The sequence below is a fragment of the Notamacropus eugenii genome, chromosome 4 (assembly GCF_028372415.1).
Source record: "Notamacropus eugenii isolate mMacEug1 chromosome 4, mMacEug1.pri_v2, whole genome shotgun sequence".
NCBI lineage: Eukaryota > Metazoa > Chordata > Mammalia > Diprotodontia > Macropodidae > Notamacropus > Notamacropus eugenii.
The window spans coordinates 250,656,703-250,672,172 of record NC_092875.1 but is presented as its reverse complement, the minus strand read 5'-3'; the positions used below and the strand labels follow the sequence as shown (position 1 = coordinate 250,672,172).

The following is a 15,470-nucleotide window of genomic DNA, read 5'->3' as shown; positions in this document are numbered from 1 at the left end:
TTTAGAGTTTTCACTCATTGGCCATTAACGTTTCTTCCTGTCTCTTGTCGAATTGATGTAGGTCATAATGATTACGGTTATCAGCAACCGTCGTATCCTGAACAAGGCTACGATAGGCCTTATGAGGATTCCTCACAACATTACTACGAAGGAGGTATCTATATACCTTCACACACATATGCACATATATCTCCTCCCCCAGGAATGAAATTTCTTGCACAAGGCAACCTATATTCAAAAAAAACCTTTGTAGCGTATTAGTTACTGGCTATCTTGAAAGTTATGGAGTCCCTACAACAATCAAAATAATTTTCTTGCAAACACCTAAAATGTATAACCATAATTTGCCATTCTCTAACAACAGTAAAATGACTAAAAGATCTTTAGAAAGTTTTGTTTTGTTTTGTTTTTTTTTTACTCAATGGAAAATTTCTATTTAAACAAATCCATCAGTTCGGTTTTTTTTTCTGTGTGTTTACATATATATATATATATATATATATATATATATATATATATATATATATATATATATATACATATATACATACATAATTCCATATATAAATATAGTGCCTTTAGGAAACAGCTTGCTGATCTTGTGTAGCTAGTGTGTGCTCTTGTAGCTGTCTTTAATTTTGTCTTTTTTATTTTATTTAGCATAGTCATGATCTTATGACTGTGATGTTCCAGTAAATGTAATGCTCGTATGGCAGAGACGCTGAAAATGCTGCAGTTCAACCTTGCAAAATTGGCTTTAACTGCAGTTTGTTTGGCCGAATCCTTCTGTTTGGTTTGAGTTTTCTTTGTTTTGTTAACTTTTAAAAATCAAGATTGCATTTCATTTTTGTTCTTGTGTTGTTGGCTGTGCATCTTAGAAGGAAAAATAAATTAATTAAGCAAATCTCTCAATGGCTCTTTTTCCCTCTTCCAATCATCCTACAGGGAATTCACAATATGGTCAGCAGCAAGATGCATATCAAGGACCACCTCCACAACAGGGTTATCCACCACAGCAGCAGCAGTATCCAGGTCAGCAGCCTTACCCAGGACAGCAGCAGGGTTATGGTATGTACACAGCTTTTTGTGAGTTTTGTGTATGTGTCTGGACGTGTTGAGGGGGGTCAGACAGGGAGTAGAGAGTAAATTGTTGAAGAATAAATAGATTTCTTTCCCCTTTTTTAAGCCTAGAAATGTAAAATTCTGATAAATTTGTTAGAATTCAATTTTGTTAGGAAATAGAAGAAAACTCTGAGGATATTGTCAGCCTCCTGACTAGCAAGATTCTGTCATACACTTAATAAATGTAAATTTTAAAACCCTAATCTCAATAAATGTTCTAATGTCTTTCTGTATAACAGCACTATCTAATAGTTTAATCAAGTAAATATTTTTAACAAAGGATGATTCATGGCAAAAAAGAAATATTAAATATCTACTTCATTTCACACTATTAAGATTAGCTGCTGTTTAAAGCATGGGGAATGCAAATACAAGCAAGATAGTCCTTGTCCTCCAAAATTTATGTGCTTTTTTTTTTTAATGGAACACCTTAAATTTTTTAAAAATACACTTTTATGGATATCTTGCATCATTTGAGTTTCCCCTTGCATTTTTCCCAGAAAGCCATCTAATATGACAAATAATATATTTTTTAAAAAGATGAAAAAGGAAAAAAAGTTTAGCAAAACTGAGTAATACATTGAAAACGTCTGAAAATACATACAACATTCCACCCAGAACTCCTAATGGGGGAAGACAACCCATAAAAGGTGGCTGGAAATTGGTGTGGGTTGGAATTTTTGTGGCACCATCGTAAGGAGGTGGCAGCAAAGTGGTATAAAGGCTTGATTCCAGGCAAGATAAAGTGTCCCAGAGACAGATCCAAAGTTCTGGCAGCAGGGAGATGATGTAGGACGGAAGAGCTGATTCAGCCTTGGAACTACAGGGAAAAAGTAATCTTTTAAAGGGCAAGTCTTTAGATATTTGAAGATAGTTACTATATGCTTGTAAGTCTTCTTTCAATCTTCTAAGGATACTTCTTGATAACCTATCTATCATACCAATATGTTGTCCTAAGGAGGAAGAAAAAAATACTGGGGAATCTGTTAAGAGAATTTGTAGCAAAGTGTAGGTACATCTTCTTCTTACCTCTTGATTGTGATATATCAGATTGATTTCAAATTCTCTTATCCTAAACTCTCTCATAAACGTATAATGCAAATCATTGAGTACTGTGTAGGGAGTGGCATGAATTTTTAGCAGCCTCGGGGTGTTTTCAGATTCTTACTGTAGCAAACCTGTGTACTCTAAAGCTAGGGTCCTAGAGATAACACAGCTTACTTCACTCTGACTTGATACTTTGCCTCCACACATCATAATCACCTTTATTTATTTTAGAAACATTAAAGAAATTCATCTTAATTTTTTTTTGTCCAGATCCTCTGTTTTCATTGATGTAGGGAGCATTTGGTGAAGAAGCTACCTCTACCATTGTAGAACTACCACTTGTAGAGGGTTGTTAGAGACAATTAAAATTAAATATTTCTACCTCATTTCTTGCTAAAACCTTAGAAATTTTTTCATCTTGTATCATATTTTGCCAATATGGACCTTACTCTTGTACTTCCTTCAAAGGATGACCGACCCGTTAGCTCATTAATTCCTCTTCCACTTGAGTATTTCTGAGGAAACTTTATATTTCACTGCTATTTAGTTTTGTTCTCTAGATTTAATGATAGAATTTATATATGGCTTTTAGGTTTGCGTAGTATTTTACATGTGTTGACTCCCTTGATCCTAACAACAGTCTTGTGAGGTAGGTAGTATTATCATCCCCATTCTACAGATGACAAAGCCAAGGCACAGATAGGTTAAAATTTTACACACATACACATACACGTGTGTATACACACATATACATATATACATACATGTAAAATTTTTAGCTTCAATGCTACCAAATGAAAATAGTGCAGTAATATGTAAAGCTTTATTAATTGAAAGCCTTGTAATATTTTTAAAAAAGTAGATGCATTTATTTATAATAAAAATAATTAATGATCATGAAGGAAGATAAGGTGAAATAGAATTAAATATTATTTATATTAAGTAGCTGCCATGTAAACAACCAGAAAACCTGAGGGAGAGTTCCTATTTTGTCCTACCCCTAGGTATTCTTTGAATGGAAAAAATTAAGAGTTTTAATGATTAGGCTGGTGGAATTTATTTAAGGTTATGATTACTTGAGAAAGTTATTTTAATCCTAAGATGCTGATTTATTATTGCCTACTGATAGTTCACTCTGAAATTGGTTTTCCTTTTAAGGGAGAAAGTTTTTAATGCTAGCTTTCTCATGTTAGTCTGTTATAGAAAACATCAAGTGTCAAAGTGTTTCAGCTTAAGCTTTATAAAGAATATTTTATGGTAGGTGGCAGTTTTTGTAGAGCAAACATTTCTCTTTGGAAAAGTACATTTAGACTTGGGCAGAAAAAAGTACATCAATGCCTTACAATCTCTTTAATGCCAAATTATTCTTTTTCATGGTCAAATAAGGCATTTAAAATAGTGATACCTGACAACACTCTGAAGGCACATATGGCTCTAATACATACTGCTCTTTGAGACCTTTCATTTTTTTTGTTGGCAGAATGTTATATTGCAAAATATTCTACAGAATATGAAGTAGTCATTTGACTCTTTTGGTTAATAGTTTTTGCAGTTATGTCTCTAAAATCATATTACTGTAGGTTCCACTGTTTTATATATTTTGAGAGATTTTCAACTTTGTTAAACTGGTAGTGGTATGTTTCCTCTTCCATCTTCTGCTTGTTTATTACTTTTGATAAAGTACTACCTCCTACAATGTCTGAACATCATCATGGTTCTTAATTACTTTATAGCCATCTATTTCTGTTATCCATTTTGTTAAGGCCATCATAAAAGCTTGGGATGTTAGATACTAGTTGCACTGAAGCAGAATATTTTATTTAGGTCATTGAAATTGTATGAGTGATATTACTATTTTGAAGTCAGTCTCTTTCCTATTACACAAAACTAGAGGAATATGTTGAAGTCCTGAAAAAAATAAACTAGAGAAACCAACAATTTAAAAAACTGGTTTGCTGAGATAGAATTTAGCTTTTGAATTTTCATTCACTGAATTATAATACTTGGCAAAGTGTTCCTTCAGAGGTTAATACCAAAAGAAAACTTTATGATAATCCTGTGTAAGTCATTTCACCTGTTGACCTCACTTTCTTCATCTATAAAATGGGGATAATAACAGGGCCTACTTCCTAGGGTTATTGTGAGGATCGAATGAGATATTTTTAAAGTGCTTATTAGTACAGTGCCTGGCACATAGTAAGTTTTATATAAATGTTAGATTTTGCTATCATCATCCTTATCATTGATTCAAAATTGGTAAACTTTATTTAAAAATGTAAATGCATCCCCCTTTTTGTCATAACTTAAGAGATAAGACAAGATGCCAAAGAGCCATAACTGGTTTAGTGTTGTTTGGGCCCAATTGAGTCAGATAGCAATTGATTGCTGTGTTTGTGCTCTTGTAGTCATCTCTTCCAGCTTCCTTATTTTACAGTTGAGGTAGGAGCAGCTAGGTCACTTGTCTGAGATCATGTGAATAGTGAGTAGTGACCAGGGTTCTGGGTCAAGCCCCAATCTAGTACTCTTTTCACTATGCTGTGCCCCCTCTTTATTAATGTTTTATTATTTTATTTTATTTTTATTTTATTATTTTATTATTATTATTAATGTACCTTTTAGTTGTAAAGGATCTTTATTATTTTTTAGTTTTTTTTTTTCTCTTTATTATTAAATTTATTTATTTAACTTTTAACATTCATTTTCACAAAATTTTGGGTTACAAATTTTCTCCCCTTTTCTCCCCTCCCCCCCCAAACACCAAGCATTCTAATTGCCCCTATGACCAATTTGCTCTCTCTTCTATCATCCCTCACTGCCCTTGTCTCCATCTTCTCTTTTGTCCTGTAGGGGCAGATAGCTTTCTATACCCCTTTACCTGTTTTTCTTATTTCCTGGTGGCAAGAACATTACTCGACAGTTGATCCTAACACTTTGAGTTCCAACTTCTCTTCCTCCCTCCCTCCCCACCCCTTCCCTTTGGAAGGCAAGCAATTCAATATAGGCCATATCTGTGTAGTTTTGCAAATGACTTCCATAATAGTTGTGTTGTATAGGACTAACTATATTTCCCTCCATCCTATCCTGTCCCCCATTACTTCTATTCTCTTTTGATCCTATCCCTCCCCATGAGTGTCGACCTCGAATTGCACTCTCCTCCTCATGCCCTCCCTTCTATCATCCCCCCCACCCTGCTTGTCCCCTTATCCCCAACTTTCCTGTATTGTGAGATAGGTTTTCCTACCAAAATGAGTGTGCACTTTATTCTTTTCTTTAGTGGAATGTGATGAGAGTAGACTTCATGTTTTTCTCTCACCTCCCCTCTTTATCCCTCCACTAATGAGTCTTTTGATTGCCTCTTTTATGAGAGATAACCTGCCCCATTCAATTTCTCCCTTTCTCCTTCCAATATATTTCTCTCTCACTGCTTGATTTCATTTTGTTTTAAAGATATGAAAGGATCTTTATTATTAAGATATATTTTAGTTTGGGGATATGAATCTTTATTTTTTCTAATAATCTTACAGGTCCATCGCAGAGTGGTCCAGGGCCTCAATATCCCAACTACCCACAGGGACAAGGTCAGCAATATGGGGGCTACAGACCTGCACAGCCTGGACCACCACAGCCCCCCCAGCAGAGGCCTTATGGTTATGACCAGGTAAAGTTACTGTGGTTATATTTCAGTTCTTTGTTTTGTTTCCCTTTTTATTCATATTGCTTTTAGTTTTGAGGGCTCCATTTTCTCTCCATTGTTCTTATTGTGTTACTAAGAAAAGTCTACTACATAAAAGCCTCATTATACCACATCTATTCTTCTTAGTCACCATAGCCTGTCAGTTCTTCCTTTATGATATGTATTGCATTAATTTGCTTAAATTTTCAGTGATGTTATCCTATTAGAAGGTTGTTATCTTGCACCAAAGTTTTTAAAAAGTTTCCTAGCTAGTTTCATGAACTCATTTCCTGGCTCCCTATTAGTACATCTAGCACATTTCCATAAAATTAATCTACCTAAAACACTTATTTTCATCATCTTACTTTCCTAGTGAGTAATGTGTAAGTGGCTTTCCATCTGCCCATAACCAGAGTTCCTTGCCTTTTTTTGAGAAATGTCATTTGCTGAGGGGGGAGGTATTGGCAGGACACATTAATTATAAATTGTCACTCTAGTGACATAGCATGTTTCCCTTCTGCAGACTGATTTTTAGTGGGCAAAGGGAGAGTAGCCAACAATTTCCCACATCTGCCTTTGGAAATGCTTATATGTTCAATGGAATGGAGGCCATGTTGATAGCTACTAGTTTTCAGTTTACCTGGTTGATAGCAGTGATCACTGTCAGCCAGTTGGAAAGCTCTGTTCTGCAGGATAATAGTCCAAATTGCTCAGTGTGATGTGTGAGCCCTCCATCATCATCTGACTTTATTTTAGCTCTAATTCTTTTGTCCATCCCTTCTTTATAACTTCCCTATTGCTACAGGTCCTCTGTAATAGCAACAGCAACAACAATAGCAAACATTATATAGCTCTTTAAGGTTGAAAAAGCACTTTTTATATATTATCCAATTTTATCTACAGTTACTCACTTCGTTCTCTAGTACCTACCACTCCCTTGAACCCTTTACACTCCTTTACTCTTTTTACATAGAATTACTGTTACCTTATTTCTCCCAGTTTATCTGAAATACTCATTTTTTGAGGCTTAGCTCAAGTTCTACCTCTTCCATGTTGCTTTTCTAAATAATTGTAGATTATATTAATCTCATCCTTTTTTGAACTTGAATAGCTGTATTACTGTCTTACATTATTACCTAATTGTTTTATATATATAAATTTTATCTTCTCAGCAAGATAGTACACTCTTTAGAGATGATCACTTGATCATATCTAGTACTTATTATACTTATTAGTGCATGTTATAATTTAAACCACATAGTTGGTGCATAGTTAATACTTTTAAATTTGCTAATTTTAATAAACTTATAATTTTATTTGATTAGCATATCCTATACAGAATTATACCTTCTTTGCAAGGTTCAGTTAACTGACATTTTTCATTCCTTCTCCCACCTGTGAACAGTAAAAGAGACAAAGAGAGCATGAATAATTGAAATAGGCAGAAAGAATAACATTTTAACTGGCAGTTAACTATTTCACCCCAAAACTACCAAAGCTTTCTAAGTAGACAACTTGATTAGTTTGAATTTTATCTTTCTGTTTCCTTTCTTGTACCTTGTGGATGGTATTGGTTAGAAGTAAAATGAACCTAAATTATGTAGGAGGAAAAAAAGCAAGAAGCTTCAATCTTCAGGTTGAATAATGAACTCCTTTATTCAGTGGAAAGATCATTTCAGTTCAGGACCTGAATTCAAATCATAGCTCTGCGACTTCCTATCTGTGTGATTTTTTAAAAATAAGTCACCCTCTTTTGCCTTAGTTTAAATGAGGACATGATTTCCATTGGCTCTTCTAACTCACAATTTATGCTTCTCTGAAAACTACTGATCTTGAGTGAGTAATATCTGTAGCATTTGAATCTGGTGGGTATTCATTCCTAAGGAACAGATTGCTACCATCTTTTCTTCATCTTGGGAACTCTTCCTTGTTTTTCTATTAAATCTTACATAGGAAGGCCCCCAAGTATTTGGGTTGTTTTTTTCTAATACTTGTCAAAGAGCTTCTATAACCACTTCATGTACTTCTCCAGTCATTCATCTCTCTGTTGTCTCCTGACTTCAGGGAGCTTATATTTTCCTGGGAGGAGATACAGTGGTTCTGTAGATCATTTGAAGAGGTCCAAAACTAACAACTAAGGTTATTTAGGAAAGATTTTGCAAGGAGATGGCACCTTCACATAGCCATTGTCCCCACTCCTCAAAATACCTTACTCAAAGTTGGAGAAGCTACAATAATCCAACTCCCAAGGTCGGAGTTGAAAAATGGAAAGGTTCTGAGCCCTGGTCTAACTTGTGGAAAGGAGAAGTTATTTGATTATAACTGGAGTCTGGGGTTTCTTGTTCCAGTATTCTTTTGTCTTTTTTCTATACTGAATCAATCAATAAGCATTTATTTTATTAAGCATCTACTATGTGCCAGAAACTTTGCTAAGTGCTGGACACTATGGGAAAAACAGTGTTTTGTTTTTTGTTTTGTTTTTTTGTTTTTTGTACTTATGGATACTGGGCTAAAAGTTGAAATATCCTTAAGGTATTTTTTGGATAGGGGTATGTGTGAAGATAAATTCTTTTTGCCTAGTGTTGGAAAAGACAGCAGATGACCATCTAACTCAGAATGTATGCTTCTGCATGACAGGAGCTGTTAGTTTTGTATTTGCATTACTAGTGCTTAGCACAGTGCTTGGCCCAAAGTAACCTCTTAATACATACTTATTGATTTGAATTGAACTTGATGTTTTTTTGTACACTAGACTGCTGCTGACAAAGACAGTCCTTTTATTAATGAATAAAGTGTTTTTGCATCTTAGTGTAATATTTAATAACCCATGTGAAAAACAAAGAATCTAGGTGAACACCTATGCTTTCCTGATCTCTTGGAATTGTCTAAGGGAACTGATAATAAGGATTACCTAAAGAAAATTATACCAGGAATCCTCAATGTTAAGAAGGGGCTTGATTGTAAATTGTAGTAAAAATCTGATTTTTATCATATAGTAAGTTTATCCTTTAAGTTACAACATATTTATGATAAAAATAATTTTACTACCATTTTATATGTGAGGAAATTAAGGCTTGAAGTATAAGTGATTTATCTCACATGGAAGTAAAAAGAGTTGGAGCTGGAACTACTAAGTTATCTGACTCCTACCTCACCCTGTTTTTCAGTATTTTAAAGATGTTATCAGGGTAGCTTTTGGTAGCATGCCTACATAGCAATATTCATCCAGGTTCCTTTAAGAATGAGTATATCTCATTTTGTAGGAATATTGATGTTTTCATGTTAATAGTATTCCATTTCTTAAAATATAAAAGTATTTCAGTTCTAGAATATATTTTTTAACCTTTAATGATTATATGCCTCAGAGGGATTCCTCTAGCCCATAGGAAGGAGAATCTGATGGGTTTCAAGAATTAAAAAAAATTTCTTAGACTCTTCAGTATAGAGTTGGAGGGCCTCAGAGGCCATCTAATTTAACTCCTTCATTTTTTAGATGAGGAAACTGAAGCTTAGGGAAGTTTAATGATTTACTCACACAGGTAATAATCATCAGAGGCAGAATTTGAACCTAGGTTCTCTTGACTTCAGCACCAGCAACTTTTTTCTAGTTTGCCATATTATCTCCCTTATTTTATTTAGTGATTATTGGTATAGGACTATAGTAGAATTAGGGGTGTGAAGGTACATTTAAGATATAGACCCTGCTCTTAAGGAACTTACAGAGAGAGAAGAGAAAGAGAAGGTAGGAAGGGGGTGGGGGAAGTGAGGCATGTACTGAGAACTAATTCCTGGAAAGAAGTGATAAGGACTAAGAGAAGAGGTCTAGATTTGCCTGAGAATAATCTAAGGAGGAAATGATCATTTGTACCTTAGGGAGTAGTGGAATGCAGAAAGTGACATTTGAATTGTGCTCTGAAGAAAGGGAAGAGTTTTACACAATGGATGTAGGATATAGGATGAAAAGGCCATTCTAGTCATTAGGGAAGTTTTGAGCATAGATAATGGAGTAAAGGAAAAAAAGAACTAGACCCAGGGATAAAGAAACAGGAATGTTGGATAAGTGAAGAAGAAAGAGAAATTTGGAAATGTCGCTCAAGCATATTTTGGAAGGCATTGCATGCAAAGATTATAATGTTAGTAATGGATATGTGTGTGTTCGTCCTCAGTTGCTGAAGAAGACCATGCCATCAGAGAAATAATGACTTGACTTTGTTTTGAGTGAGGGAGGGCTGGTAATGGATATAGATATATCAGCTAGGGATAGACTGCTGGGCCTGAACCTGAGTTTAAATCTGACCTCGGATACTAGTTGTATGACACTGGGCAATAACTTAACCCGGTTTGCCTCAGTTTCCTCATTTGTAAAATGAGCTAGAAAAGGAAATGACAAATTGCTCAAGTATCTTTGCCAAGAGAACCCTAAGTGGGGTCATGAAGAGTTGGAGGTGACTGAAATGCATCAGTCAGTAGTGTCAGAACTCCAAAACAAGGGCTCATTAAATCATATGTAGTAGGCTTTTAAAATAGTCCAAATGAGAAGAAATTAAGACCAAAACTGGTGTGGTTACAATGAAAATGTAAAGGAGTGAATAAATGTTGTGGATATAGAATTGACAAGATTTGGCAACTGATTTACTCTTGGAGAAAGAAAGGGAAAATTCAAACATTTGAACAAGGATCTGAACTTGGGTGACTTGAAGATGTTAATTTGGCAAACAGTATTCAGTGGTTCATGGGAAGACCCACTCCTTCCCTCTCAGTCTTCTTTCTCTTCTGCTTTCAGTTAATAAATACATAAACATTTATTAAGCACCACACTACCAGGCACTGTGCTTTCCCTTGATCACAGGAATTTTTTTCCTCTCTTCTTCAAAACCCCCCTCTTCCTCCATCCCCACAGCCACCATCTTGTAGTCCTTCTCTTCCCCTGCCCTCGCTTCTTACTTCTTTGATGAGGGGAGAGACGAGTCTACCCCCAGGTTACAGTAGCCACATGCAAGAATCCCAACATTCTCCTCTTTCTGGATTACCCTCCTTTGTACCTTTGTGTCCTTTATTCTTTGTTGCATATACCATCAAAACAGTTCTGTGCATCTGCTGCTGGGCCAGGCAGACCTGTTTCCTCTAATGTTCTTCTGTCATGACATTCCTCCTTCAGCTTGTCTGCTTTTTCCTGAGGCCAGTGCTACTCTTAGTTTTTTTTCCAAGCCTTTTGTGGTAGCCTACCCTAGCTTAGAATCTTTGCTGTAGGCCAGGGATCCATAGTGCCTTGCACTGGTTGTGTTCTCTTTTCGTTCCCCAGAGTCCTTCATTCTCTAACTTGTATGGCCAAAAACTTTCCCACTTTCTGGTATAACTCCTCATGCTGGTTTTTATAATACTTTTATCATATAACTTATCTTCTTGATCACCCTGTCAGGATTCAGCATGCAAGATAATTTTTTAAAAAAATTACTATTCATAGTTGTTGTTTAGTGGTTTCTTTAAAAATATTTCTTAGTTAACTTAACCTGTGAATTTATGTTTTATGTAGGCTTATATTCCTTCCAGTTTTAAAATTCTATTTTCATTGGCAGCATACAAAATGCCACCTGCATTGTGATTTAAAATATAATCTATTTGTTGGACCAATAGTCTGATAACTGAACTGTAATTTATAATGTTTCTGGAGGGAACTCATCCCAAATTCCTGACATCCAAATTAAAAACAAACTTTTGGAATATAATTTATTGTAAGCTGAGAATTGCATATATTAATGTTATTTAATTGAGTACTTATTAAGTGTTCATAGAGTGGTATTAGATGAAAACAGTTAAAAGCTATATTTAAATATTAAATTTTATAGATGACTTAGATTAACCTGGAAAAATTAAAAAGTTCTAAAATTTAGTCTTTCTTTTGAAGGAATTGTATCGTTTTCTCATTCCCTAACTTGTACTCCTAACTAGAGATTGTGTTGTGAAGGAGTTTAAAAATGTTTTCATTGAAAGAGTGACAAGCCTTTTTTTGGGTTAATTTTGAAGGAGTTTGCATTTTTTTTTAGATATCTTCTTTAAAAAAAAAAAAATTCTAGCCTTTTTACTGTATGACATATCCAAATACTTGCATAGCTTGGGTAAGCTTATAACCTGTGCATGTCTAGTGAATTAGCGAAGAAAATAAACTTTATTTAGTATTTAGTCCAGAATATGTAAGAAATTTTTATCTGAGTAAAACAGATCTAGAACTTAAATTTTTGTAAATATGTTTCAATGTGATGCATAGTAAAATTATGTTTATTTATTGCAACATGGTTTCCATTTTATCTTTTAAAACCAGTAAGGCAGAAAGCAGTCACTACTCTATTTTCTTTATCCTTCTAGAAATTGGAAATCTTTCAGGATTACTGTGATGCACAGTTCTTAAATTAAGTAGTATTAGGAGATGACACACTGTTACATATTCTGTACATCAGTGTAGATTAAAAATATAGTTTCACAGTTACTGTTTGACTTAGTTGACAATTTCTTGCATATTCACAATTCTCAAAATAATTTGAAGTCAAATATAGACTTTTAAAAGAAACTCTAAGGTGATTCTGCCCCTTTAAGTATAAAAAGTTCTTGATTCTTTAAGGCACAGTTGTTAATTTTTAGTAGGATAAATCTTAAAACAAGCTGTCATTTTTCATTCTTTGTTCCAATGGAGGAAGTGGTTAAACGTATTATCTAATTATATTTAAAATTTTATTTTTTAGGGTCAGTATGGAAATTACCAGCAGTGAAAAAAGTACTTACATTCCAGTAGCCAGTATCTATTAGCAGCCATATTGTCACCTCAGCACTGTGGACACCTCCCTGTGAAGAAACTATTTCATTCCGTCTAGTTTTTGGAAAAATCTTGTGGATAAATGACTGTTTTTCATTAAGCAGTCTTTTTGGGCTAGTTGTAAAAAGGCTATAGTATCAAAAAAACCAAAAAACCAACCTCTGATTTCACATCTCTACTCTAGATGGCAACATTGGACAGAAAATACAACATAGCCAATTTGCAATGATTTTAGAACTGTGTTTCAAATGGCCTGTTACAGACTGAAAGGTGTGAACAGCTCTGTGTGTTTATGAAGGTTAAGGGAATTTAATACTTTTCCACAGATTCTTTTGTAAGGGGAAGAGGGAAATGCACACTTTTTACAGCAGCAATATTTTGTATATTATGTTTATTTCATATGCAAGGCAGTATACTATGCTATGGGCAGGATCAGAAACCCTCTGTTAATGTGGATCCGAGCATGGTAAATGCTTGATTGGGTTGGTCTCAAAATGGTGTAACATAAAGATAAAGGTGAGGGAGAAGACAAAGCACGCCATATGTCCACTGTTCAGATCTTGTGTAGGAAATTTGAATCCCTGTTATCTGTGAGATAATCAAGGGCAATGTGATGCTGTTTTGAGTCAAAAGAATACATTTTTAAAAAGCCACCTTGTTTTGTGGAGAGAAATCTTTTTGTAAAGATCATTTATAATACAGTTTAAAATGTGAGGCAATAACAGAACTACTTTGGGTTGAATATGAGAATTCTTTGTTAATAGCTTGGTGTAAATGAAATGTTAATCCCTTCCTAAGAGCAATAACAAAACAAACAAATAGACCAAAAGTATTAATTTTACCTGCTTTGAAATAAGCAGGAGGATACAATAAATGATATCAAGGAGAGTTTGATTTAGTAATTTTTTTTAACCATTAAATGAATAATTGGTTTATAATTTAGCATAGGAGACTTTACCCTTATCTAATTTTCTTAATTGGAAGAATATCTTTAGAAAGGGGACATTTTTGTGTTTGTCCCATTTTCATATTGGTTAATGTGAGACCAAGCAATGTTTAGGAAAATATTTAATGGTGAAATATAGATAGATAGATAGATGGACATCTATCTGTATCTATCAGATTTTGTTGTGAAATGCATTAAAGCCTACAAATGTTGCATGTGAAATAGCAGCAGCACCTTGTTCAATAGCATGGTACCTAATAGTTATTTGAGAACTCCCTGTTCCTAATAATTTCAGCTAAATTCAAAATAATACTGAATTGTGTAGGAATCCATGTATTCATGAGTTTTCAACAACAATTTTGCATTTATAATTCGAAAACATAATTACCCTAAAGGTAAAACACCATTTTTATCATTTGCCTATGCCTTGGAAGGAAGGGTATAATTCTTTATTAGTGAATTTGTCTTTTCCACTTCTAACTAAGAACTCAGTGTATGTGATACCATAGCATTTGAATGAGATAAAACATACAGTGTACTCATATGGAGGAGTTTAAATTCATTTATTTTAAAAGGAAATTTTTTTTCTTTTTTTAAGTTGGTCAGTAGGAAATGCACATCAAGGTTTGAACAGATAAAGCATGAACAACATTATTGTGATTGAAGTGCTTGTAGGTTCTGTGCCAATTTTCCACCACTGTGTACTTCATTGCTATTTAAAACTGTATCAACTCTAACGGAAGAATAAATTATTTGTGATTTTAATTTTCTCATTTGTTTCTTTAAATTAGATCTCTCTCACTCTATTGTCTTGCCTAGAGACTTTGCTGTGGGTTTTTTATGTAAGTTGGTCCAGTAAAAGCAAAACTGTATTTGTATTCTAGGACTTTATCAAAATTCTCCTGCCATGCCCAAGTTAATTAGAATTAACTGTTCAGTAATCAGCATGTTGTGTAGGCTGTTTGTTACAAAATTCTTTCTTAGAAAATGAAGTCCATGAGGCTATAATCAAGATGACTGAATTAGATAAATGAGTTGAGGAGACAAAAAATGTGCTGAACCCAACCTGGTGTAGATATGTTATCTCATTTGAAATAAGCTCAACTGACATTAAGAAATAATTTGTCTTGCCAACCCATCTTCTGTTGTCTTATTCTCCTTTTAATGGAAACTAAAATTGCAATTTTAATAAGCAGGATTTCCTCTAGGACTTCCTTCCTGGAGACTAGTGCATTTGCAAGGTTTAATTGTTTTATAACGGTCCTATTTCGTAAAAGTTTTTAATTGGTGGTGACAAAAATTACCTTATTCCTTTGATACCTTGTTAGAAGAATAACTCAAGCTATAGCTTCTTACCAAATTTGGTACTCTCATCTAGATTATATATTTTGAAAATGATATTTTTGTTTTATTTTTTAAAAGTTTATAACAGGCAAAAGTTTCTGTCCTATAAAGATATAAAATCAAAGTAAATAGTATAGGCAAAAAAACCATATTACTAAAAACAAAAAGTGAATATAGATCAACAATTTGAAAGTTAAGTACTAGATTCTTTGAGAATTAAATTGTTTTTTACTTTGCCATGTGGATTTACGAAAGTAGATTGAAACCACTGATTCTTTTGTCAAACAAACTTTGCTGTTGCCCATGCAGATCTGCTACTTGAGGAAATGGGGAACTTCTGGAAATAAGCATGCACCGTAGAGTGATATAATGGAAAACAGCAGACTGGGAATCAGGAAACCTATCATACATTTCTTTTACTGAGGAAAATAACATTCAGATTTCATCATCTGTAAAATGAGAGGGTGGGACTTAATGAGCTCTCTGGTTTCAGAATGTGGGACTTGTTCTTCTGTTATTGCTATTGCTAG

General features: G+C 34.1%; 1 protein-coding gene across 6 annotated transcripts in view; it reads left to right on the top strand.

The window, feature by feature from the left end:
* Positions 1 to 14,361, top strand: part of SS18 (SS18 subunit of BAF chromatin remodeling complex) — a 98,764-nt gene extending 84,403 nt beyond the window's left edge. For 4 of the 6 annotated variants that reach the window (XM_072604442.1, XM_072604444.1, XM_072604446.1 and 1 more), the window contains 4 exons: positions 62 to 154; positions 946 to 1,068; positions 5,694 to 5,827; positions 12,580 to 14,361. In XM_072604442.1, the coding sequence (XP_072460543.1) occupies positions 62 to 154; positions 946 to 1,068; positions 5,694 to 5,827; positions 12,580 to 12,606 (377 nt within the window). In that variant the 3' untranslated portion in view covers positions 12,607 to 14,361. The remainder of the gene's footprint in view (positions 1 to 61; positions 155 to 945; positions 1,069 to 5,693; positions 5,828 to 12,579) is intronic. The other 2 variants (XM_072604443.1, XM_072604447.1) reach the window with 1 other exon arrangement.
* The last annotated feature ends 1,109 nt before the right edge of the window (positions 14,362 to 15,470 follow it).